The sequence below is a fragment of the Pseudorca crassidens genome, chromosome 16, assembly GCF_039906515.1.
Source record: "Pseudorca crassidens isolate mPseCra1 chromosome 16, mPseCra1.hap1, whole genome shotgun sequence".
In the NCBI taxonomy this organism is placed as follows: domain Eukaryota; kingdom Metazoa; phylum Chordata; class Mammalia; order Artiodactyla; family Delphinidae; genus Pseudorca; species Pseudorca crassidens.
This window is the reverse complement of record NC_090311.1, coordinates 55,477,497-55,502,515: the sequence shown is the minus strand read 5'-3', so window position 1 is coordinate 55,502,515 and position 25,019 is coordinate 55,477,497. Positions and strand designations below refer to the sequence as shown.

Genomic DNA, 25,019 nt, shown 5'->3' with positions numbered 1-25,019 from the left:
GCAGAGCAGGGTCAAGGTGAGTCCTGAGTTTTGGGGTAACCTCCTTGGCCCTGTGGCAGAAGACAGGGGTGTTGCCTCTTTGCTCTTTGGGGTTCTCCCAGAGACAGCCCATCCTTGTCACCCACCTTCCAAGTTCAGCCTCAGCACTGGCTCGACAGGAAAGGCCAACACATCCAACCCCACTTCCTAAAGGCCTGGTCTCCAACCCTCAGTCATGACCACATCCAGGTAGGAGACACTGAGGAGGTGTAGATTTCAAAGGGATTTTCCATTTCTGAAAACTAAAGTCTCATTCACAAATGACACATTGCAGGGGCTTGATTTATGGGATAGGATGATTAACTTGTTTCCTCTTTCTTTTGTCATGCTTTATCATCCTTTACCAAGGACGTGACTTGGTGACAACTGGCTGATTTCTTCAGGTGATTAGCTCAGTTACAAAAACCCAGAGAGCAGATCTTTGGTACCATACCGGTCAGCAACTCAAGATCAGAGAATTGCTGTCAGTCTACGAGCTGGTTCTTTTATAGCCCCCTGAATGCCTTGGGCCAGCCTTGGTCCCCACCACCCACCAAGTCTTCCCTCAGCAACAAGCACCAATATATATGTGATAAGAGCACTAGCCTGTGAGCAATCCTCATTGCCTCTCTAGCCACAGAATGTGGTACATTTAGGTTGTTCAATAAATGTCTGTAACCAAGAAAATGCTCCCTGGAATGCAGGCTGTGGGTCACTCAGTCCCAGCCTCTGTGTCTGATGGAGACACCAACAAGTGAGTTGAGGAAGGGTTTGGCCATCTGCTGTCACCTCAGAGGTTGGAGATTTAACCCCATCCTTCAGACCCTGAGAAATTCCCAGAAAAGCCAGCACTCCCTGGTCCTTAGGGCCCACCACAGCCTCCAGCTACCTCTCCAGCAACCCCTCCAGCTCCCTATATGTACCCCATGCTCCTGCCCAGGGGACACCAGCCTCCTTCATTCCGTGCACTGCCCTGTCACTTACCCACTCTGGCCCTTTGTTCGCGTTCTTCTCTTACCCAGAAGCGCCCTCCCTAACCTTCTCTGAGCTGCGCCTCTAAATAAACCCAGAGGTGTGCTCCTTAAAATCTCCATAGCACATCGTTTGCACTCAGCCTGCATTTACCAAGCGGGCGGCCACGCGGAACAGTCTGCTGGACGACAGGGGGACCGAGAGGAGTGAACCGCATCCCTGCCCGCAAGCGGCTCACGCTCTGGTAGACAAGTGAATCGCTGTACCTCGGGGTGAGAAGTGGCAGTGCATGGGGCCGTGGCCAAGCGCACAAGCTCCAGGGTCAGGCTAGCACCTGTGAGCCCTGGCTTCATGACACACCAGCTGCGTGAACCTAAGCAAGTCACTTAACTGCAAGCATCTCGTCTTCCTCTTCAAAAATTTATGAACAATTATGATTCTTATGGCAACGGGCTGCTGTCATGATCAAATAAATTAACGCAATTAAAGACAACACTTATTATTCTCAATAGTTTCTGTAAGAAGTGAAGATAAGTACAGGGAATATTGCTTGGTTTTATACCAAGCTCTTATCTCATTCTTTTCACTTGAATGGAGCTCTATGCACATAACAGTCTCTCCAAAAATACTCATTAACCTGCATTGAACAAGCTGTGCACATGATCACTTTTTTCTGTTCCCTTTACCTCTTCCATCTCTGTTTGTTTATAAAATGTATATTCATCAAGGATGGGCTCAGATGCCACCTCCGTAAGTCAGCTTACATGCTTCATGAGTCTCTGGATGAATGGCTTTCCTGTCCTGACTTCAGAGGTCTTTGGCATCCAAGAACCCAGGTCCTCACCACCGTTGGTTACACCCTTCTTTGCAGGTGTGCTGTATGTCCCATCAGACTACATGCCCTTCGAGGACAAAGGCTGAGTTCACTCATGCTTTCCTTCTCCAGCACCAAGTCCCCAGTGATCAAATGATCAGAGCAGTGCTGTTTCTGGGGGAAAACACACCAAAACTCCCTTCTGAAACCTCTTTCTCACAGCACGTGAGCCAGACTGGCCTTCCAGACCCTCATTTTTGTCAAGAATGAAGCCAATTTGACCAAGCACACTTTCTATCACCATGAAATTGAATGTCCAGATCAAACAATGTGTTTACCAACACACATTTTCTGTCCCCTCTATATACTAAAGGGCTCCAATTTTCACGCAACATTTTTCTGAAATCGACATGTTAACACTCTCCACTGGCAACTCTGAAACTAGTCAGTCCACAGCCATCATTGGAGAGATTCCATGCCAGATCTGTCTTCAATGAAGCACCATGTGGTCACTCCACTGAGCTATACCCACCTGTGCTCTTGGTTCTGGTGACGACAGAGAAAAACTGATTTTAGCATTTAGACACAGACTGTAGTGTCCCAGGTTTGACAGCCTCGTCTTGTGCTCCACATGAAACATATCCTGGATCCCACACAGACCACCCCTCCCCTGCTGTCCACTTTCATAGGAGCACAGCCAACAAGCCCAGTTTCTGATAGGTAATAGTCTGTGCTCCGTTTCTTGAACAAACAGGGATGCAGTAATAAATTAAATGATTTGCGCCCTCATCAGTAGACAGTAAATGTTATTGTTTATTAAAAAGCTAATAATTCATTCAATTTTTTTAAATTAAGCAATAAGCCTCTAATATAATAAATTGGAACGATTGAACCTACTATTAATGGAGCAAAATCATGAGCGAGGAGGGGAGCCAGTTCTAGAACCTACATTTTTTCCCCCACATAAAACAGGCTGACAATGAAACAACTGGAGAAAGAAGTTTTTATCCACATGCCATCAAAGAACTTACCTGCCAAAGTCAAGGTTCCCATATATGCTTAGATGGTTGTACATGTCTAAGGAAGTACAGAGAATTCTCCTAAATCGGCCCTCACTGTTGAGTCCTAGTCGTGTCTTTATTTAATTGGTTTGTATTGTTTTATCTCTTTCCACTACAGACTAAGAATTGTCTACTCCAGTTAGACAGAGCCCTAACCAGGATGCAGGTTTACAACCCTGATGGGTGGTCTATAAACCACTGTCTTCTCACAGTACGAAGGCAACATCGTGTTCTAAATAACCTCACACAATGATTCTAAACAAAGCACTGTTTGATTATTTGTTCTGAAATATCACCTTCGTGCCACATAACTGGAAAGAAGACGTGAACACTGTGTCTGCCTGGAGACCCAGCTCCCAGGTTGTGCTGTCACACCCTGAAGAAGGCAAGAAGCCCTTTCTGAGGCCACAGAGGGCAGGCTTGAGTAAACAGGCAATAGAACTTGCTGAGCAGAGATGAAACATTTGCACCTCTCTCTGAGCATTTTAAATGGGAAAGCAAAATTCATTATACGAGCTAAACCCTCTTCTACATTCTTAAACGTCCAAGCAAACTTTTCCCCGGCAGCATGCACTTCTATGGCTTTGCGTTATTGGGATAAATCAAAGGGGGTGGAAAAAAGGGCCTTTTCGCATCAGCCTATGGAGATCAAAGTATAGAGAACAAAGCTAGGGAGACGCACGGGATTCTGCTTGGTAAGCGTTCTCAGGGGGGCTGAGTTTCTGTGTCTGGGCTGCCAGGCACCCAGGGCTCTGAGGCCATCTTCTACAGAATGAGTAGAAGGTATACATCAGGTCTGCTTCTGAGGATAATGCCCTGCTTTGCAGAGACTGTTTTGCTTTCCCGGGCATTTTCCTATCTTGTCTCGATCAACAAGCAAACATTTACAGAGCGTCTCCCAGATGCAGGGCCTGATGCAGGAGGTAATCTCACCAACTAACCATGTCCCAGCCCTAATCTCCATATAGATGTGCTACTCTGAAAAAAACAATAAGACCCAGCTCTGCCGTCAAGGTGTTTCCAGTTTATTTGAAGAGAAAACAAAGAGTCCCATAAAAAGATGACTACTGCAAAGCACTCTATTTTAACTTAGCATTCCTCAAACTTCAGTCACAATCATAACCATACTAGGAGTTTGTTTAAAAAAAAAGAAGCCTGGATCCCACCCTTGGAGATTTACGTCCATGGGTCTGGGGTCTGGGCTTCTGGTTTTTTTTTTAACAAGCATCAACAGGGATTAAAAAACAGCAACAAAAAACACTACACTGGGTGGCAATGAGAGTCACTCATGCTGGTCAAGGTCAGAGGCCTCTAGCAGGGTCAGCATAAGGGTGACCTGCAAGACCAGAGAGCAGAGAAGCAGGAAGGGGAGAGGGGGGAGGGTCCCAGGTAAAGGAACAATAAATATGCAGAAAATTCTGGATGCAGCAGGTGGCACTGGAGGAGTGACAGATCGAGGCATGCAGGTCAAGGTCAAAATAAGAAGGGTCATGAATGCCTACTGTACAGCACAGGGGACTCTGCTCAATATTCTGTAGTAACCTAAACGGGAACAAAACTTGAAAGAGAATAGATACATGTAAATGTATAACTGAATCACTTTGCTGTACACCTGAAACTAACACAACATTGCTAATCAACTGTACTCAGGTATAAAATAAAACTTTTTAAAAAAGAGTGCAAAAAAAAAAAAAAAAAGAAAAACAGGAGGGTAATGAACAAAAGACTCAGTGTGTACTTTTGCCTGTAGGCAAAAGGAAGCCACTGAGAGGTTGGTGCCCGGGGTGCAAGAGTTTCGGAAAGAGAAATCCAGTGCTGAGCTACGTTAGAATCATCAGAAAGACTGGAAGCTAGGCCTGCAGTTCTTACTAGAATTGTCTTCTAGTATTCTGCTCTATCCTCACTGTAAATCAATGAACTCAGCAAGGCAGACAATATTATCCTCTTTCTCCAAACAGAAAACTGGGGTGCAGAGTGGTCCAACAGTGGGATGAAGCCTGGGGAAGCCAGGGGCTGGCTCCAGCCCTGCACACTCAACCACTGACCAAGTGACCCACTGCCTTTCAAGCCCAGTCAACATATATTTATTGAGCACCTACTATGAGTGAGGAACAGAAGATGCAAAGGTAAATGAAACTCCATTCCTGCCCTCCAGGAGCTCACTTTCTGGTGCCGGAGCGGGCAAACTTTCTCTATAAAGGGCCAAGACAGTCAAAATGCAGGCTATCGGGTCTCTGTAGCAACTACTCACCTCTGCCACTGTAGTGCAAAAGCAGCCATGGCCAATACATAAACAAATGGGCACAACTGTGTTTCCATAAAACTTTATTTACAAAAATAGGCAGTGGGCTGGATTGGATCTGCAGGCTGTAATTTGCTGATCCCTGATCCCATACACAACTACGTATAAGAGAAGTCTGTTATAAAGCAACCTTGGTCCACAGAAGAAAGAGAGAGCCATTTGGTCTGCCCAGGGATAGTTGAGGAGGTGACATCTGAGCAGAGCTAGGCTTTCAAGATCTTGGTTAAAATGATGGGGTTGAATCAGAAGCACCCTGACGTCCCTCTTGTCCCAACTGCGGTTCTATGATTTGGATAACACGCTGCCTTCCTGCCCAGGGTGTTCCAACAGCACAAGCAGTATGGCCTCCCCAAGCTTGTTGATGCTTCCCCTCACCTCTAACACCACTTTTTGAATGTCACTTAAAGGAATTAAAAGTCCTAAATGATTCTGGAAGTTTAAAGGCACACACACACACACACACACACACACACACACACACACACACGTGTAAACATTCCTATCATCACTGTGTGTTAAGTCCAAACATAATTTAATTATTTATCTCCCTGAAGGCTTTCTTCCTCCTTCAGAATTTCTCTCTCCCGAAAAGAACCCACCTGCTTCCACAGCAGACACTCTAGTGAGACTGAAATGTTCTACCTGACCAAGGGCCAGCCTTAAGAAGAACATGGAGCCAGAAAGAAAGCAAGGGTGGCCACACACCTCATCTGCCCCCGCTGAGCTGGTACCAGACAGGAAAACAGAAATAGAGCCACGGAGACCAACAGCAACACCTCTGACGGTGCCAGCAGGCAGCGGGCACGGCCCAGGCAAATAAACACATCCAGACATCCTGTGCAATACGGGGCGCATCCAGGCCTTAGAGTGACTCCATCCAAGCCAGCCAAGGTCAACTCTTGTCAAAGGCTTAGTCAGACTCCTCTTCTGGGGCCTCAGATCCCCTGGCCAAGACTGTTCATGGTACGGAGAAGGCCAGACAAAGGCACAGTGAGGCCAGAGGCCAATAGGGCAAAGGTAGGCAAAAGGCACCCACGGTTTGCATGCGATTGCTGTGTGTGGTCAAAGCCCCACCCTCACCAGTGTAAATCCCACCCCACTCCAGCCTCACCTCCTCCTCCGTGAAGCCTTCCTCGTCCTTGCTCGCTGGCAGTGGCCCATTTCTCCTCTGAACATCTAGAGCAGCGGCTCTCAAAGTGGGGTCCCTGGACCAACAGGATCAGCATCACCTGGAAACTTGCCAGGAATGCAAGTTCTCAGGCCCCACATCAGACCAAGCGAATTAGAAACTCCGCAGGTAAGACCCAGCAATCTGTGTTTTCACAGAGTCTGCTGGATGATTCTAAACCAGGCTGGAATTTGGGAGCCACTCACGTAGAGTCCAGACTCTAGACCATTAACTGTCTGCATCATGGCCACTGGTCCTTCTCATGCATTTCCCTGGGCTCTTGGACCACAGGGAATATAAATGCACTTCACAGCCTGGATCCTAGGTGCCCAGCACAGTGTTCCGCAGCCAGCACCTGTTCAGCTAACACCTGTGGAATTTTATGAACCTGAGCTAATCTGATTATAAAATCACAGAATCTGAATGTTGGAAGAGGCCTCAGGGCCCACCCAGCCCAGCCACCTACCAAGGCTCTGCCAGCACCCAGCTGCTCTGGGTTTCTCTCACTCCAGGTCAGGTGCTCAGCTAAAGCTGGGGAGTTCACCACCTCATCCTTCACTTGGCCAATATCAATGCGTGCAGCACATGTGCTAGGCACTCCAGCGGGGGTTGGGGTACATCAGCGAACCAAATAGGCCAGGATGCTTGTTCTGGGGGAGCCAACAGTCCAGTTCAGGGAGAGACCCAATAAACGGTAAATAAAACCAGTACGTATTAACCACAAGAAGACAAACCCAAATTGGAGGACAGTCTACAAAAATGACTAAGCAGGGCTCTTCACAAATGTCAAAGTCACAAAAGATGAAGCCGTGTCACAGATTAGAGGAGGCTAAGGAGATGTGTCAGGGAGAGGCAAAGTGGGATCCTGGATCAGACCCTGCAAAGGAAAAAGGGCGTGAGTGGACAAACTGGTGACATTCGAAGAAGGTCTGTATTCAGAGAGTAGCATTATACCAACGTTCAGTGCTTGGTTTCCAACCTTGCTCCCTCTGTGGTCTTTAAGATGTGAACATCAGGGGAAACTGGGTGAAGGGTAGACAGGAGCTCTCTGTACGAACTTGCAATTTTTCAGTACATTTTGGATGGTGAATCCAGTTCAGAAAGAGAGGTCAAAGCATGGGGGTGCAAGTCACATGCTGGAACAGCAGGGTTCCTGTAGGCCTCGTCTAGAAGGTGACATGGGAGCAAGACCTGGAAACAGTAAAGGGTTCAACTAAGGGGTGAATGAATAATGAATACGAGGCCAGAGTCAGCTTTGCCAGAACCTCCTCCCACTGGTCCCCATTCTATCTAAAGTAAGCCTGACTGCCCTCTGAATACTTAAAGCATCCCTCAGTCTTCTCTCCAGAGGGGGCCTCCGCATCCTGCAGCTATGCCTCCTGCCAGTGCCCCGGTGGCTGGTGCCCCCCAGGGAGGGCAGACAGAGAGTCACGAGGAGGGTGGGGTCTGATAAGGACCGAAGGCAGGAGCTGGGGCACCTCTGCCTGCCTTGCTCTGGAATTGCCCTGGTCTCCTTTCCTTGCTGGCAAACCACTTCAGTTCCTATCCCTTCTTTCTTGGCCCCTATGCCCAGCTCTCTCAGCATCTGAGCCTCTCCTCAGAGCACTGTCCAAATTCGCCCAGAAGCTCAAGCAGTGGAGCTCCCAGTGGGGTCAGTGTGAGCAAGCAGACATGAGTCAGAGCAGCAACTCCACCTAATGACTAAGGATAAATATCCCACCCAAAGCTCCTGGTTTCCAGCGTCTTCAGAAAGCACAGGGTATCGTTGACCCAAAAAAGCAAAACAGCCCACTCTGTAGCACTGAAAGTCTGAGTCTCGGGCTCCAGGGACCTCAGACAAGTCCCTCCCCTCCACAGATGTTTCACGACATACAAAGTGATAAGGCTGGACGAGTTAATCCCCAAGATTCTTTCTAGTACTGACATTCCATGATCATTAAGTATCAGACGAAATTGCACATGGTAATTGCAGCTTTGAAGTACGATGTGGGGCAGTAACGGTAACAATGATGAGAGCTCTGACCCCAAATGAATCACCAACCGTTGTAAATGACAGTTGCTACTATTAATATAATACCTTATACTGCAGCATGCTTTACCATTTACAAAGCACTTTTATACACACTATCTCATGTGATCCTCAAAAGAACCAGTGAGAATGATGGGAAAGATGCTATTTCTTTTGCACAGGTGAGAAAACCAAGTTCAGTGGCTTTCTAGTCCCATTCAGCTAGGCCTGACAGTGCCAAGCCCTGCACAGTGGCCTCTTGACACCTCATCTACTTTCTGTAGCTCGGTGATGTCTTTGCTACCTCAATGATCCATGCATCCACCTATGATTCTGTCCCTATAGGCTTTGACCAGGTTAGTTCAAGGTCCTTCACCCTACAAGGAAACCCAAGCGTCCACCCTGAAGAAGAAAGCATCCAGTGTGTGCTCAGTCCACCCAGTGGACCCTTGGAGGCACAGTCCTTACTCAAAGGGGAGGTGACGGCATCATCCCACATATGCTTCCCTGCTGCTCCAAACAGAACAGATGAGGTATCACAGCTCACATGCTGATCTCACTGCAGCATCGGATGTTGCAAAATAATTAAATAAAAGGAAATGGGAGTGTGAAGAGGAGAGCCCCAATTTCCACGCTACTGTCCCAGGCAAATGATAAGAAAGGGACGGTGGACAACGTCAAGGTGAGGGACAGCTCCCCTGCAGGTGCCAGGTTTACTGTGGTTCTGTCCTACGTGGGCCACCCTGGCCAAGCCTTCCTACCAGTAGCAGTGCTGTCACCCCTCGCCATTTGGCTGGTACGTCCAAAGGGTAAGAGACACCTTCCCCTCTCACCACACACCAGGGTAGAGGATACGCTCGGGCCAGCCTCCACTGTCCCCTTGACAAACGGCCCCGTTCTCCCACGCACAAATGTTGGCTCAGGCTTTCCCAGAGTAGATGACTGCTTGGTGTCATGTCGGAAAGGGCCAGCCAGATGAGAGCTTTGTTCTTGAGCCCACTCTCCCTGCACCTGTGTCCATACCTAAATGCCCCACCTTGTGTAGGATACCAACCTCCCTGGGCCGTGGCCTCCTCGGCTCTGAATAGGGGTTAAAAACATCCATTTTACCTCTCCCTTACAGAACTGTCAAAGGATGGAGCGAGATCACACTTGAGAAGACACTTTGGAAACTTTCAAGTCCCACATGGCTCTCAGAGATCGTGGCACACCAGGCACCTGGGGTCAGGACTGACCACCTGGGGCACACGCTGGCCTCCACTGCCCAGCCTCTCTCTGGTTAATCAGGACACAAGACTGAGTTCTGGCCAGTGGCGTGTGGGCAGAGCATCTGACCCATGAAACCTTCCCACACACAGTCCTCTTCTCTCTTTTCCCCTCTGGCAGCTGGGGACCCAGAGGCAGCCTCTGGGGACCTAGAAAGGGCAGAGCCACAGACAGAAGGAGCCTGGATCCCTGACCGGACACTTGGGGGGTTGCCCCATCAGGAACACTCACATGGTGTTAATAATAAATATCATAGAGGTGGAAGATGCCCTTTATTGTGTTAAGTTACTGAAGTTGGGGGTCGTTGGCGACAGCAGGTAAGCCACCTGGACTGGCATAGTGACGCAGTGGAGTCCCTGCTTCAAAAACTCCAGCAAGGGAGTTACTTGTAAATTCAAGCAAATGGAGAAAATAGTTATAGTAACAAACAACCAATTTCCTCAGAGTTCCTCAAACCTGTGATAGGATAAAAATGAGACCACATGAAAGATGTTCCCAGGCTGATGGATGTCAGGGTCAAAGAGTTCTCTGTTATGTCTGGGTTAAGCTATTTGAGGAACAGTCAGTACACACACTTGTCCAAAGGCGACCACGATTGAGTTTGTTGTTGAGACGTACCTCTTTTTCTCCAACACCTAGGTTTTCACTCCTGATGATAAAGACGATGTGGATCGACCTCTAACTAGTCAGACAGATTAGGTTATCTAATCAGAGGGTTACATGTCCTCATAATGTGGACAGACCATGCTGGAAGGGGCCAGATAAGGGACTAAGAATCCACCAGGAAAATAAGAAGGACAAAGGATCTGAAAGACGGTTCACAAACATAAAACAGAAATATCTCTTGACCGTCTGATGAAATGTTTGTCCTGACTCCTGAGAAATAGATACAAAATGAAACGGCAATGAGATACATCTCACACATCAGCTTGGCAAAATTAAAACGTGTGACAAGACCCCATGTGGCCGACAGCACCCTTGGATGGGGACACCGGTCCCGCTCCAGAGGGAAGTCAATTTCGTAATATCTATCAACACACAAGCAGCAAATCCCTTTTGATTCAGCAGTTCTATTTCTAGAAATCTACCCAACAGATATCCTCATGCATGTGCCAAAAGACTCATGCACAAGATTATTCATTGTTTGAATTGCAACAGACAGGAAACGGCCTGAATGTCCAACAGTACAAATCATCCAAGTACATACAGCTATAAAGCGGATGAGAAGTCGGCTTCAAAGTTTACGAGATCCCACTGGGAATGCTGGGGGGCATGGGGGCGGGGAGCAAGCACCAGCATTCACAGGCGCACGAGATGGGACACTAGGAAGAAGCCTTACCCTTAAGATGCTACAGGAACAGGAGTCGGTATCCCATGACAAGGTGTGAATCTGTGGTCATGCTGTCCTCGCTGTTGTGCTTATTTTCAGCATATGGAAAATTAGCCATAATGCAAACAACACAGCAACAGCTGTGTTTTCATCTTCTCGGCTATCCTGACGTCACAACCGTCAAATACAAGCTCCCCAAAGGAGCAAATGATATTATTCCCAGCAGCACACTCCAAAAGGCCACACACCTTCCCACCAGAAGAAGGATTCCAGGGCTGTCCTTTGTTTTGTAGGTGTGATTGCCTCTCTTTTCAGAGTAGCTATTTAGCAACTTGTGTACAAAGTGAGCCATCTGAGACTTAGGAACAGTTCTATCATAGAAAGCAGTGACAGCCTTTCTGGAGAGAAATCTAACACTATCTATTAAAATTAAATATACACGTGTCCCTGACCTAGAAATCCCACACTCCAACATGTAGCATGAAAGCACCAGAATGGAAGGCAACATGTACGAAGATATTTATTACAGCACTGCCTTAGTGGGGAAAGAAACAACCTGAAAGCCCATTAAGAGAGAACGGCTGCCAGTGGGGAGAGGCAAGAGGGGAGGGGCAAGGCAGGGGTAGGGGATTAAGAGGAACAAAATACTATGGATAAAATAAATAAGCTACAAAGATACATTGTACAATACAGGAAATATAGCCAATATTTTATAATAACTTTAAATGGAGTATAAGTTATAAAAGTTTTGAATCTATGTTGTATACCTAAACCTAATATAATATTGTAAATCAACTATACCTCAATAAAAAGATAAGATAAAATAAAAATAATAAAAATTAGTAAAAAAAATTTTTTAAGAGAATGGCTGAATCGATTATGGTACATGAATATTTGGTAATTGTTTCTAAAAATGAGATCTTTATCTGTGGACCTGGAGGGATGTCTGTGATGCATTATTAAATAAGAAAAGCAAGCTGTGAGGGAAAATAGTGTGATAAGATGCCCTTTTTCCCCACAAGGCCCTGCACAGTCTTCTCTCCTCCAATTCCTACCCCCTCTCCCTGTGACTTCATTTCCTACCTCTTTTCCTGTCACACACTCTGCTCCAGTTGACAGAGTGCGTTACCAGGCACAATCTGGCCACAGGGCCTTTGCACTTACCCTCAGCCTCACGGTTCCTCCCCAGAGATCTTCATGTCTCCCACACGTCCTTTAGGTCTCTGTACAAAATTTGCCTTCTCAGTAAATTCTACCCTAACCTCTTCATTCAAAATTACAAGGTGGGAGGGGGGGTTCAGCTTTATTTTTCTCCACAGAACTTACCATTGGCTGACACTTTAGACATTTCACTATTAGATATTTCCACCTTCTAGACGGTAACCTCCATGAGGGCAGGGATTTTTGTCTCTTGCTCACTATAGTATCCCCAGCATCTAGCACAGCGCCTGTCAATTCCCACTGAAGGAATGGAAAACCTGTTTGCACCAGGAGAAATGACTGGGAGGATGTGTATGAGGCTTTTACCACCAGCGGGTGAAGCGGCAGCAGAGAGCTGTCAAAGAAGAAACAGGACTACCTTTTCTCCTGTGTTATTATTCCACCAGTTGCAGTGAATGTATGTTATTGTTGTAATTGTTGAAGAGGCATTTAAGGAAATAAGAAAGCAAAGATGTAAATCGGATTAAGAGGAAGCAGTGGAAAGCAGGCAAGTCAAAATGGAGAGAGACGGAACCCAGAGCACGCCCAACAACCGCTGGCCTCTCTCCTCCATCCTCCCATCTCAGGCCAGGCACCCTCAAAGCCAACCCCACCCAGCATCTCACCCATAAGCACATTAGGAAGGACAAGCTGTTGCTCATAAAAGAAATCAGAGAGTGCATTCTAACCCGAGTATAAACGCTTCTGGGCCGTCGTCCCCGCCCAGCTCTGCCTCTATTAGAGATGGGCAACGGAGGACGAGACCAACTGGTAGAGAAGGTGAGGTCTCCAGAGGGTGGTGGAGAGTAGCACAGGGGAAGAAGCGCTGATCTCCCTGCGAAGCCGGGTCCCAGCGCTGCCTCCTAGGCACAGAGGGACCTTGGGCAAGGTCACTTTAACCTCTCAGAGCCACAGGTTCCTCCCCAGTGAAAATCAAAATAAAGGTATCTGTCTTCTATCGCACTGCACACAGACAAGTAAGGAGACAATCGCCACCACGGATGCCACGTGGATAATGGCAAAACCCCTCACTACACAGAGCCCTGGCTTCCTCTACTCTGTTTTCCAGTTACTTGCCGTTGCTCTACGAGAAAGGCATGTGTTTTCATACTTGACCTTTGGCCACCTGGCTGAACTCTGTTGCTTCTAATAATTTATAGATTCAGAGTCTAGGATTTCCTCTAGCCAGATGATCAGATCACCAGCAAATAATGACACTTTTATCTCCTCCTGTCCATGCCTCGTGTCTCTCTTGTCTTTCTCCTGTCTTACCGCACTGGCTCAGACCTACAGTCCAACGTCAAACAGGTAATAGTGGGCGTTCCTGTCTTATTCTTAAGTTGAAGGAAATTTGTCCCACGTTTATCTATTAAGAATAACATTGGCTACAGATTCTAGTAGCTATCCATCACCAAATTAAGAAAGTTCTCTTCTGTGCCGAATTTGCCATGTTTTCTCATGAAGTGTCAACTGGATTATATTGGAATGCTTTTTCAGCAATTAAAGAGATCATCACATGGTTGTCTCCCCATTAATGTGTTTTTTTGTTTTTTGCTTTAACTGATGTATAGTTGATTTACAATACCATGTTAGTTTCAGGTGTACAGCACAGTGATTCAGTTAGATAGATAGATAGATAGATAGATAGATAGATAGATAGATATTCTTCTTCACATTCTCTTCCTATAAAAAGCTTATTACAAAATATTGAGTATAGCTCCCTGTGCTATACATAGGTCCTTAATGTGTTTGAAGAGAGGCCTGCACAGCACTGGACACCCCAACCCAATGCTGATTTTTCATGGTCAAGTGCAAGCCTGTGACCCTAGTCATGATGATGTCATCCTACCTCGGCTCCAGTGCTCTCCTGATGGCCGCCTTCTCTCTTCAACCCTACAACTCCCTAAAAGCTAATCTCCCCCACCTCCATCCCAAACGCTCACCAGTCCCTACAATGCCCCAGGCCTTCACCTGTTATGAAGGAGACATCAAGTCAAGACAAAGTTGACTGTCAACCCATCTCTACGTCATGAAACATCATCCCACACTTGTGGGAAGGGGGCCAATCACAGCATTTTCTCAAGATGAGCAGCCCATTATTTTAATGTAAACACTTCACCATCCACCGCGGCATAATCCAAGGTTCACATGAAGCTGTGCCCAACTGGAACAGGATGCCAGGTGGGGAGTAAGCTCCCCACTCCCGGGGGTATTTAAACAGAGGTGGGAATGCCCCCCCCCCACGATACTGTTACACAAGATGAAGAGTGGCCCAGGACCTCCCCACCTGTGAAATGAGGGTAATCAAAAGGAAAAGGAGGAGCCGGAGCAGGATTTATCGAGCATTTCCAAGCACTTTATACACATGTCCTCAGTCCTCGCAAGAGCCCTTTTAGGTATTAGGATACATAGAGACGCTGCTACCATACACACACACACACACACACACACGTGTTCAAGGTGACAGAGCCAGGTATGCACAAGGGCCTCTGCTCCTGGCCTTACGCCCCCTCCATGCCACCACTCTGCCTCCTGCTACAGGGCATGAAACCCGCTTGTTAAGCTGCCTAACACAGCGACAGCCACCTAATGGGCACTTAATGATTCTCCCCAGACTGAGATGGTCAAAGGTCCCTCCCACTGAGCAAAGGCAATTTTCTCCTCTGCCAAGCAAAGGAGAGACTTCATCCTGGCCCTTCATGCACAGGAGGTCTGACCACGTGGCTTTACGGCCAGCCCTTTCCACCTTTCCAAAATATATTCAGAAACATGATCACATCTGAGCTTCACAGCTCTTGACAGAGAGGCTCACTGAGGCTCACATATGAAGGGTCTGCCCAAGTTCCCACGGCTGCACCAACACATTCACATCCCGGGACACCAGGGACCATCCTGATCTTCATCCCCACCAAGGCCTTGTGCGTGAAAAGAAAGGACAATCGCAAACATTGCATCAAAAAGCAGCAACAGGGGCTTCCCTGGTGGCGCAGTAGTTGAGAGTCCACCTGCCGATGCAGGGGACACGGGTTCGTGCCCCGGTCCGGGAAGATCCCACATGCCGCGGAGCGGCTGGGCCCGTGAGCCATGGCCGCTGAGCCTGCACGTCCGGAGCCTGTGCTCCGCAACGGGAGAGGCCACAGCAGTGAGAGGCCCACGTACCGCAAAAAAAAAAAAAAAAAAAAAAAAGGCAGCAACAACTAAACCTATGTTCAAAGCCAAGTTAGTGGCATGGATGAGTGGGTGACAGGTACTCCGTAACTGTTTGGTGACGTGGATAAGGAAGCAGCCAGCCCATGGTTTGGCCAATCAAACACAAATGATGCCATCGTCTTAGACTCGGACCTTTAAACCCTTGGAGTACACATTTGCACCTCTTATATAATCTAGGAAGCAAAGTATCTATTGGTAGCTCATTCCCACCAGCCTCAGGATGAAGCAGCTCCTGCATTTGGAGGCCAGAGTCTAGCTCCAAAGGTATGTTTATTGTCAGAGGTCATCACCATGGTGCCTCCCCTCCCTACAGGCCCTGGAAGCATCAAGGCCGCTTTATTGGCCAGTGCCTCGACCAGAAACCATGTGGACCTCAAGGCAATTTCTTGGCCTTTGAGGACATGGCCAAAGTCAAGCTGGTCAAGAGATGTAGCCAGCTATTTGGACCAAGAGCCAAAGCAGATGGCACAGACCAGGCTAATGTTTACATCCAGGGAGCACTGAGTTCCAAGCAATGAATAGTAGATGCCCAGCCCTTGCTCCTTCGTTTGCAAGACGATCCATGCCACCTAAGAAACTAACCTTGCTTCTCACCAAAACTATACCACACTAAGGGGCATTGAGAATGGGACCGTCCTTCATACGTTTCACCATTCCAGTTGGTTGACGGCCTTCTGAATTTATTCCAACTTGCGAGGCACATCAAACTCACCAATGCATGACAGCAAAATCTGATGGCATCTCCCATCTCCACCAGGGCACTAAAGCCTGGGGGAGGAGAGAAAGATGTCCTTATGATACTAACTTTTCAGGTTCTGATGACTCTCGTGTCTACTGTAGACAGAAATGCTCAGAGAAAAGGACATGAGGCTCCCTCTTGCAGCATGACACGGAGATCAGAGAGGTCACACACTGTATGATCCTATTTATATGAAATGGCCAGAACTGGCAAATTATAGAGACCAAGAGCGGTCTAGCGGCCACCAGGCTGGGAAAAGGGGGGGAATGGGGAGTGACTGCCCAAGGATAAGGGGTTTCTTTTGGCGGGGGGATAAAAATGGTCTGGAATTAGATAGTGGTGATGGATGCAGATCTCTGTGAATATACTAGAAACCATTTTATTTTATTTTATTTTATTTTTTTCTTTAGCGGTAGGCGGGCCTCTCACTGTTGTGGCCTCTCCCGTTACGGAGCACAGGCTCCAGACGCGCAGGCTCAGCGGCCATGGCTCACGGGCCCAGCCGCTCCACGGGACGTGGGATCTTCCCGGACCGGGGCATGAACCCGTGTCCCCTGCATCGGCAGGCGGACTCTCAACCACTGCGCCACCAGGGAAGCCCTAGAAACCATTTTAAATGGGTAAACTTTATGGTCTATAAGTGATGTCTCAATAAAGCCGTGTGTGTTTTTTTTAATGTTGATGGTGGAGAGAGGAAAAATGAGTGTACTAAGTTAGGAAGTGCTTCCCTGCTTCACATCCTACCGTTGCACTGGGTCCCCATCTCCTGAGCACTCCGAGCAGTCCTAAAGCTGTGGGACCAGCACCCCACATGCTGACCTTCACCTGTCCAGCCCTCAGCAGGCCCCTCCTGCCAAGCGACAGCCCTCATCCCTGCCATGGACTCAAGGGTTCTCAGCAACCGAGGCAGGCATGGGAACATTCTCAGAGCAGCCCCAGGAAACACCTCTGGGAATATTCATTCATCTGCTAGAAAAGCGGCTGCTTTTGCTGGAGCCCAGGATGGGGGAGAGCATGAAATCAGAGAGACGGCCACTTTCCTCCCAGGAGAAGCGGGAGCTGCTAGGAAGGGAGACCTCAAGCCCGAAGGGTGACATCATCATTCATGTTCCTTCAAGCTGTGTCGAAGGAAAAATACAGTGTGGGGCTGGAGGCAGGACAGACTTCAGAGCAAAACAAACCAGGCATTAAAAACTGCTAGAGGTTCCATTAGCAAGACAGAGCAAAAAATAGGATTCCCCCATCCCCCCGTTACCCTCAGGGCCCCTCAAACTGCTAAAAATAAAGCAACAGGCCCTGGTATTTGTGATGCCGGAGTTCTCAGGACTCCCTGCTGGGCCAGCCTCCCTCTGGGCTTCCTTCGATCATGCTTGCCTCCCTTTCTCCACCACTTCAGCATAGATTTCCACAGCACCAGGAGGGCAGCCAGGGTCCAGGACTGAAAAAAACGTTTCCACTGATCAGGAGGCTGGGACAGATGTCCCACTGCAAGGATGTGGTCCAGAGCTTGAGAATCAAACATGTAGATGCTCAACTGAGCATCTGTATTAGTGGGGCTGGGGTTGGGGGATGGGATGCAGATCCATTCAATGATTGGACATCCCACCCCTACCCTCTGGGGTCCTGGCCATTGCTTAGGGGAAGGAGTCAAAAGTGGGCGGGTGGAAAACAGCTGGGGCAATATGTAGGCCTGAGGTCACACCCACCCTCTCCCGCTACACAGCAGGAAGGACCACCTCTTGCCCCTTCCGCAGACCCCTACTCCCAGGGCTGCCCGATACTCATGCAGAACCGCAGTCTCTTGGAGAGAGAACAGCCTCAGAGCAATGCAGCTTGGCAACAGGAGTGCAAACCTTGCGTCGGACTGCCTGGCTTCCAATCCCAGCTCTACCCCTTCCTAGCAGGGTGACCTTGGACGAGGTACTGAACCTCAGTTCTCCATCTCTAAAAGGAGGATAAAACGCTTCCTACTTCACAGGGTTAATCTGAAGCTCTTAGAAAAGCGCCCAACACATAAAAGTGTGCAATGAACGCCAGATGTTCCTGGGGACCCGCTAACAGTGTCTCTCTAAGAAAGCTGCCAGCACTGGGGGCTGGGCAATTCTTGTTTGTCCGGGGCTACCCCACACACGGCAGGACATTGACTCTTCCTGGCTCCTAGGAAGTAATTGCTCACAGCCAAGTAAATGCTCCTCTAGGCCGGGTGACGGTCAAAGCCGTTGTTGAGCAGGGAGGACAGGGTTCAAACCACAATTTGTCTGACCCTAAACCCATGCCTTTAACCCTCCACCGAACTGCCCCCTGTAAAACCACAGTGGATGCACAAAAAGCCTTTCTTGTCAAGGACAGTGAGGAACAGAGAAACAGGAATTGAAAAAACTAAAATAAAATAAGCCTCTTCAAAAAAACAATTGGCAGGAATGGCATTTATTAGCTTTTAAAAGTTATCCAATTCTCCCCTTCAGGTTCTTTGAGTTTACCTGATGTCAGAGCATGCAAACCGCGCAGTCACGCCCTTCCTAAAGATTAGCAGATGGCTCTTATCAGAGGTGGGTGCCCGGAAATCCAACACTTTTCTCTGAGGGCCTCAGGGTGACCGGAAACCCTAGGTCCTGGCTTTATGGCCTTGGTCCTCCCTCAGCCCCTTCCTTTCACGGGCAGCTCGGGGTGGCCACCATATGCCACTGGCCCATAGAGGCTCTGGGACATCCCAGAGGACTGGCCCCACCTGACGTGTGGCTCTAAGAACACAGTGACCCATAAAACAGCCTGGAGGCTGAACACAAGGAAACAGCCATAAAAACGTGCAGTTCTAACAGCAGCCACCGCAGCATGTGGAGCAAGGAAGCCACAGAGGGATGTTCCCTCCCCAGGACCCCATCCAGCTGCTGCCAGGGACATGGGATTGCAAGGTCCTCTGAGGCCACCTGGGAGAAGAGGTCCCTCACTGGGTGCTCACTGGCTGCCATGGGCTGCACGGGAGGCCTTCCTGCAAGGAGGGCAAGCAGACAACGCAGGAAAGAGCTGGCACCCTGCCTGCTGCCAGGAAGGACTCCGTGAACAGCACCCTCATCTTTCCTAAGCCTAAAAGCACCCCAGCAAGTTGGGCATGATTCCCACCTTACAGATGGGGAAACTGAGGCTCAGAGAAGTTACAGAACTAGGAAGGGACTGCACTGGGCTCCAAGTCAGGTCTGTCTCCAAACATGGGCTTTGCCCACGTCCCTCTTCCTTGACGGCCCCTGGAGAGGCCGGGTGATGGGGCTTGGCAGCCCGTCAGCCCTCTGCTAAGTGCCCCACACACACGGGGCATGTGGGCTTCTGGGGCAATGTCTGGCCCCCAGCAGTGTCTCAGGGGACTGAGCCTGAACAGCCTCCCCATACTCTGCCATGGCTGGGGGAGGGGGTGGGCACCATCTCCCACTCCCCTTTCTGGAGGCCAGAAAGGCCTGCAGGCCATGGGGCCGCAGAAACATGACAATGTTAACAGAAGCAGCTCATACTTAGGGTGCTTCCTAAATGCCGCCTGCTTCCCCGGTATCAGCTCACTGCACGGGCGCACAGTCTACGAGGGAGAGGCCCATCTTACAGAAAACCAACATGTACAGATACACAGCTTGTCCAAGGTCGCGCAGCTGCCAGTAGCAGGGCCAGGGCTGAATCCACGCTCCCCGCAACGCCACTCCACCTCTGGGGACACAGCCACAGATGTGCCCACTTGTATCATTTTCCAGCCACAGCGCAACAGCTGTGGCCTGGGTCTCCTCCTCAGGTTCCACCCTCCACCCTTCCCCAGAACCCCTGGCCTCCTCTGCCCTCATCCCTTTGCAGCTAAAACTGCTAAAAGGCTGGACTGGCTCTAACTTTAGGGTCACCCTGCCCTGTGTCCCACCCCCACTGTCAGTAAAGAAAAGATGAGACAGTCAGGTACCAGCCCCTCCTCCAGAGGAACGCGCAGACCCCAAAGGCCCTTGACATGGCACCCCCTCCTTAGAGTCAAGAAAGACACGTCTGCTCCGGCAGTTCCCTTCTTCCTGAGTCTCTTCTGGGGCCCCAAGTCGAGAGGAAATGAGCAGACAGCACCACTCCATCACTGGGCCCCCTTGGTGACCTGAGGCCCTCCCTTTCTAAAGCAGGCAGAGCCATCCGCAATTTACCATGTTCAGACAACAAACTCTTGCAAAGAGCCATCCTGGTGGTCCCGGTGCCGCCTTGGGCACACTGACCACGGGGAAGACCCTATGAGAACTTTGGGGATGCTGACCTTCCCAAGGACCCTCGCTCTCACCTGCAGCCGGCCACGGCAGTGGCCTTGCCCCATTCTCCCTCCCTGTGACCGTTTGTCTCCAATAAATCACCCTGGCCAGCTTGGAGTCTGACTCACCTGACCCGACAGGGCATGCGACACTGTACTTAGGACACCTCCAGGGCGAGATCTTTAGGCAACCTTTTGCAAATACTTACAGGGATTTATCAGATAGAAAGGGAAACAAGACAGGAAGAAGAATTCTGGAGTCGGGCAAAGAGCTGAATGTCAGAATCGGGTGTGAGTGGGATGCTTCTGAGACGGAAGAAGCAACCTAGTCTCACTCAGCAGTGAGAATGGGGAGAGGCGGGGCAGCCCGGGAGGAGGAAAGCAGTGTTGCAGGCAAGGGGAGGGCTGGTCTCCTTACCTCTGTCTTCAAGGTGCTGCTCGGTCCTCGGAGGACCTTGCAATCCCATGTCCCTGGGCTGTAAGCTGGGTGGGGTCCTGGAGAGGGGAATATTCCCCTGCTGCACGTGCTTCCTGGAGTCCCCTACCCTCTCCTTCCCTTAAAAACATCATTCCTTTACACGCTGTGGTCGGCATGCCCCGCCGCCACGTCCATGCCCTAATCCCCAGAACGTGAGAAGGCTTCTTACATGGCAAAGGGGGCTCTGCAGATGTGATGAACTGAAGGCTGCTGAGGTGGGGGAGTAGCCTGGATGATCCCTAAGTGTGCTCACAAGGGTCCTGACAAGAGGGAGGCAGAGGAGATTTGACGACAGAAGAGAACGCGGGAGATATGATGGTGGAAACGGAGACCGCAGTGATGCGCTTGGCAACTGGAGGAAGGAGCCACAGGGCAAGGAACGCCGGAGGCTGATGGAAGCTGCAAAAGGCAAAGAAAGGATGCTCCCCTCAGAGCCTCCAGGAGGAAGCAGCCCTGCAGATGCCTTGACTTCAGCCAGTGAAACCGATTACAGACTTCTGATCTCCAGAACTGGAGGAGAATAATTTGTGGTGTCTAAAGCCACTAAGCGTATGGTCATTTGTCATCGCAGTGATAGGAAACTAATACACACACCCAGTCCACCTGAGGAGGGAAGGAGGGCGCTTTCTCCAGGCTCAGCACCATACTAGCCACTGGAGGTCAAGCCATGAGCAACAGAGACCCGTCCCTGCTCTCCTAGAGCTTCTGGTTTTTCTCATCTCTCCTCCATCTCCCCTCCTAGGGTCCCTGTGGCCTGGAATACGCTGCCACCCGCCTCTCTAAGTCCTCCCCATCCTTGCAGCTTCCAGCCCATGCACGCACATGTCTGTATAAGAGGGAGCTTACCTGTTCCATCAGGCCCTGACAACGGGATTACTTGGCCCTGGAGCCAGGGATGGTGGATATCTCGTTCACTCCTGAATCCACTCCCACCCGTGGTGGGCACGTTCCCGATGCCCCCTGCCTGGAACCTCGGCCAGAACACGCCATCCCGGGACTGCTGGGGTATGGGTTTTACGTTGTGTGCCAGGTCCTTCCTCCCGACTATACAGACTCCCTAAAGGCAGGAACCTCATCTTCCCTCATCTTCCCCTCTGTCTCCACTTACCAACAGAGCGGACTCAAGACATTAGCCTACAGAGCTCCCAGGGGCGCGTGACATCGGGTGTTCATCTAGACTAGGCCGACAGTCCCTGGAATTTGGACGACAACACATTTAAAGAGAAAGAGCATGAAAGTCTTTGAATGATCACATTTTTCTTTAAAACACAAATAAATAAATAAACCAACAGCTGATGGGCACCCTCGCGGCTGAGTCAGAAACAGGAGGAAGTCTGGGCTTGAGTCTCAAAACACAGAGAGACAAAGCCCCAGACAGATGCCAAAGCCTTCAGGGAGGAATCTCACCATGACCTTCAGGCAGTGGTCAAACCCTTTCAGAACAGTAGATGCAGATAAAAGAAGGTCCCAGGGAGGGAGGTACCACTCGGGAAAAGCGGAAACAAGGTAGCAGAGTCAGCATCACCTCCACCCCCAATCCCCCAGTCCCCACTCTCGGGGCCCACACCAGGGCCCAACCTGGAGCACGTGCCACCCCCGAATTCTGCCCGGCCGCCTCCATCCTCAAGCAGGTCTCAGCTCAATGACACCTCCTCAGAAAGGCCTTCCCTGGCCACCCACCAAGGCAGCCTGTCAAGCACCCTGATCCCATCCCCCCCGTCCTCTCTGTTGTGCCACTGGAAACTATCTCATCCATTTACTGATGGGTTGTTGATTACGTGACCCCTACCGCACCCCTGCTCCCACCCCAGCCCTTTTCCTTACTGTTCTCCCAGGGCTTCCAACAGTGCCTGGAGTATGGGGGTGCTCGAGAAAGCAGAATGATCGCTCACTGTGTACCTCTGGAAGATACTGGGGTACAGAGACCCCCCTCACAGAGCCCCAGCCTGGTGGCTCCCCAAAAATAAACAGAGAGCCCATCTGTGGAGCCTCTCTCCCTCTCTCTGGCTCTCTCTAGCACAGAACCTCTTTCTTCCCCAGCCCACCAGCAGCACTGTCCGTTTCATGATGGGTAAGATGGGAACGAAGAATCTTGAGGTCAGGCACAGCAGATTCCAGTCAAAAACAGCTTGCTGGCTAAGTGAAAGGACTCAGACACAGAAGGCCACATATTATGTGATTCCATTTATATGAAAAGTCCAGATTAGGCCCATCCACAGAGATAGAAAGTAGATTAGCCAGAGGCTGGGAGGAGGGGCAATGGGGAGTGACGGCGTGATGGGTACAGGGCTTCCTTTCGGAGTGATGAAACTGGAATTAGATGATGGTGATGGTTGCACAACTTTGCAAATATACTAAGAACTACTGAAATTGTGCACGTTAGAAGGTTGAATTTTATCTCGGTTAAAAAAAGAAAAGAAAAATGCCATGAAGCGGTCAGAATTGCAGGCTCAGAGTCAGAAGTCAGAGGCAGAGGCAGAGGCAGAGGCAGAAGCGGTCAGAATTGCAGGCTCAACTCCTGGCTCAAGCCACGAGCTGTGTGAACTCAGGCAAATTACTTGGCCTCACTGTACCTCAGTTTCCCTATCTGTAAACGGGAGTAGTAACTGTGCCCACCTCGAGAGAGTGCTGTGAAGATTATATTTGACCCTGATGTGTAGGGGACTTTGGGTGACTGCTTTCCAAACGTCCATCTTCCCCTTTCCTTGCAGACCCTATTTTCCATTCAGGGATCTTTAATGTTCTGAAGACTCTGACCGTACCCCCTGGCCTCAGCCTATCTGATTAGAGTGACCCTCAGGACCTGTGCAAGGTATGCTGGAATAAAGGTGCTCTATTTCCTGCCATGCACGAACATAACACGTACCCTCCGGAGCTGTGCCAGCCATATTGGAACCCAGAGGCAAAGCAGCCTCAAGATGAGGCCACCTTTAAGGAAAGTAGATTGGAGAGACAGAAAGAAACTGGGTCCTTGGAGACATCATTGAACCTCTAGATGAACCCTCACATGAAGTCACCCAACGTTTTAATTATATGAGCCAATGAAGTCCATTAAATGTTTAAGCCAATGAAGTCCTTTAAATGTTTGAGCCAATGAAGTCCTTTAAATGTTTAAGCCAATTAAAGGCATCATTTCTGCTACCTGCAATCAAAAGCATCATGACTGATTCAGCTACATAAACTCCTTCATTCTGGGCCTGGTACATAGCAATTTCTCAAAAGTGTGAGCTCTTACGATTTTTTTTCCTAAACTTGTCCTATGCTCTTCACCAGGGTCAATGTTCACCCAGATGTCTAGAGATGAATACTATTGGCTTGTAACTAGATATCAGCTTATCACCTTATAATCCAATTCCATGTCCCTGTGATGGCAAACCACAGACAACTTCACCAAAGACACTAAAATCAGTGCACACGACAAGCACTCGTGGGGTGGTTTACTGTGTGCTCAGACAAGACCAGGAGAGCAGGGGGAGGAGAATGAGAAAAGAACAAGGCATGTGATCATAACCCAACAGAGGAGATTGAGGTCTGCAAAACAGTCAGGGATACAGTTGCCTCCTTACATGATTTAAGTGATTCTATATTGAAAGCTAAAAGGGTTCAAGGAAGAAAGAGATGGGAGTCCTGGTGGCTTTCTGGTTTCTCCTGGTTGGTTCCCTCTGGTTCCACTCATGGACCAGATCGAAACACACTCCTGCTGAGAACGTATGGAGGAAACAGCACATCAGGCTCAGTACCAGGCCTCGTTCCCACAAACCCCAAAGACAACGTACACATTCCATGTACGTGGCCAGAGACCAGCACATCCTTAGACATGTGCACAAAGCTGACTCAACTATTCAAGGGGTCCAGTCAATTTCTCTTCCCCTCATTTCTTTTCTTCTCCCCTTCTCCTCCCAATGCAGGAAGAATGTGATGCATGAAACAATTATTCTTCAGAACCCAGGGGCAGGTGGGGAGCCTCCAATCCAGAGAAAACAAAATGTAAATGATACAGAAAGAGATCCAGATCCATGAATATTCATCTGCCTTTCCCTTATGATGGAAACCAGATTTGTGGAGGATCATCCAGCTCCATTTCCTCTGAATTCCTCAGAGGAATTCACGGTCAGGCGTCTCATCATCCTGCCTGAACACAGAACGCAATGCGGCGTTCTTGCCTCCAAAAACTGGAGGTTACACAGGTACATACATA

The 25,019-nt window shown here is 49.3% G+C and overlaps 1 protein-coding gene across 32 annotated transcripts in view; it reads right to left on the bottom strand.

The window, feature by feature from the left end:
• KCNMA1 (potassium calcium-activated channel subfamily M alpha 1) overlaps nucleotides 1-25,019 on the bottom strand; it is a 748,425-nt gene that overhangs the window by 697,369 nt on the left and 26,037 nt on the right. The window contains exons 2-3 of one of the 32 annotated variants that reach the window (XR_010935923.1): nucleotides 7,315-7,526; nucleotides 5,032-7,212 (exon numbers count right to left, since the gene is read on the bottom strand). The exons of 30 other annotated variants lie outside the window; for them this stretch is intronic. Coding sequence is in view for 1 of the 2 variants with exons in the window: in XM_067710431.1 (XP_067566532.1) it covers nucleotides 7,404-7,526 (123 nt within the window). In the remaining variant the exon portion in view is untranslated. Of the gene's footprint in view, nucleotides 1-5,031; nucleotides 7,527-25,019 lie in introns of those variants that run through there. One more of the 32 variants, XM_067710431.1, reaches the window with a different exon arrangement.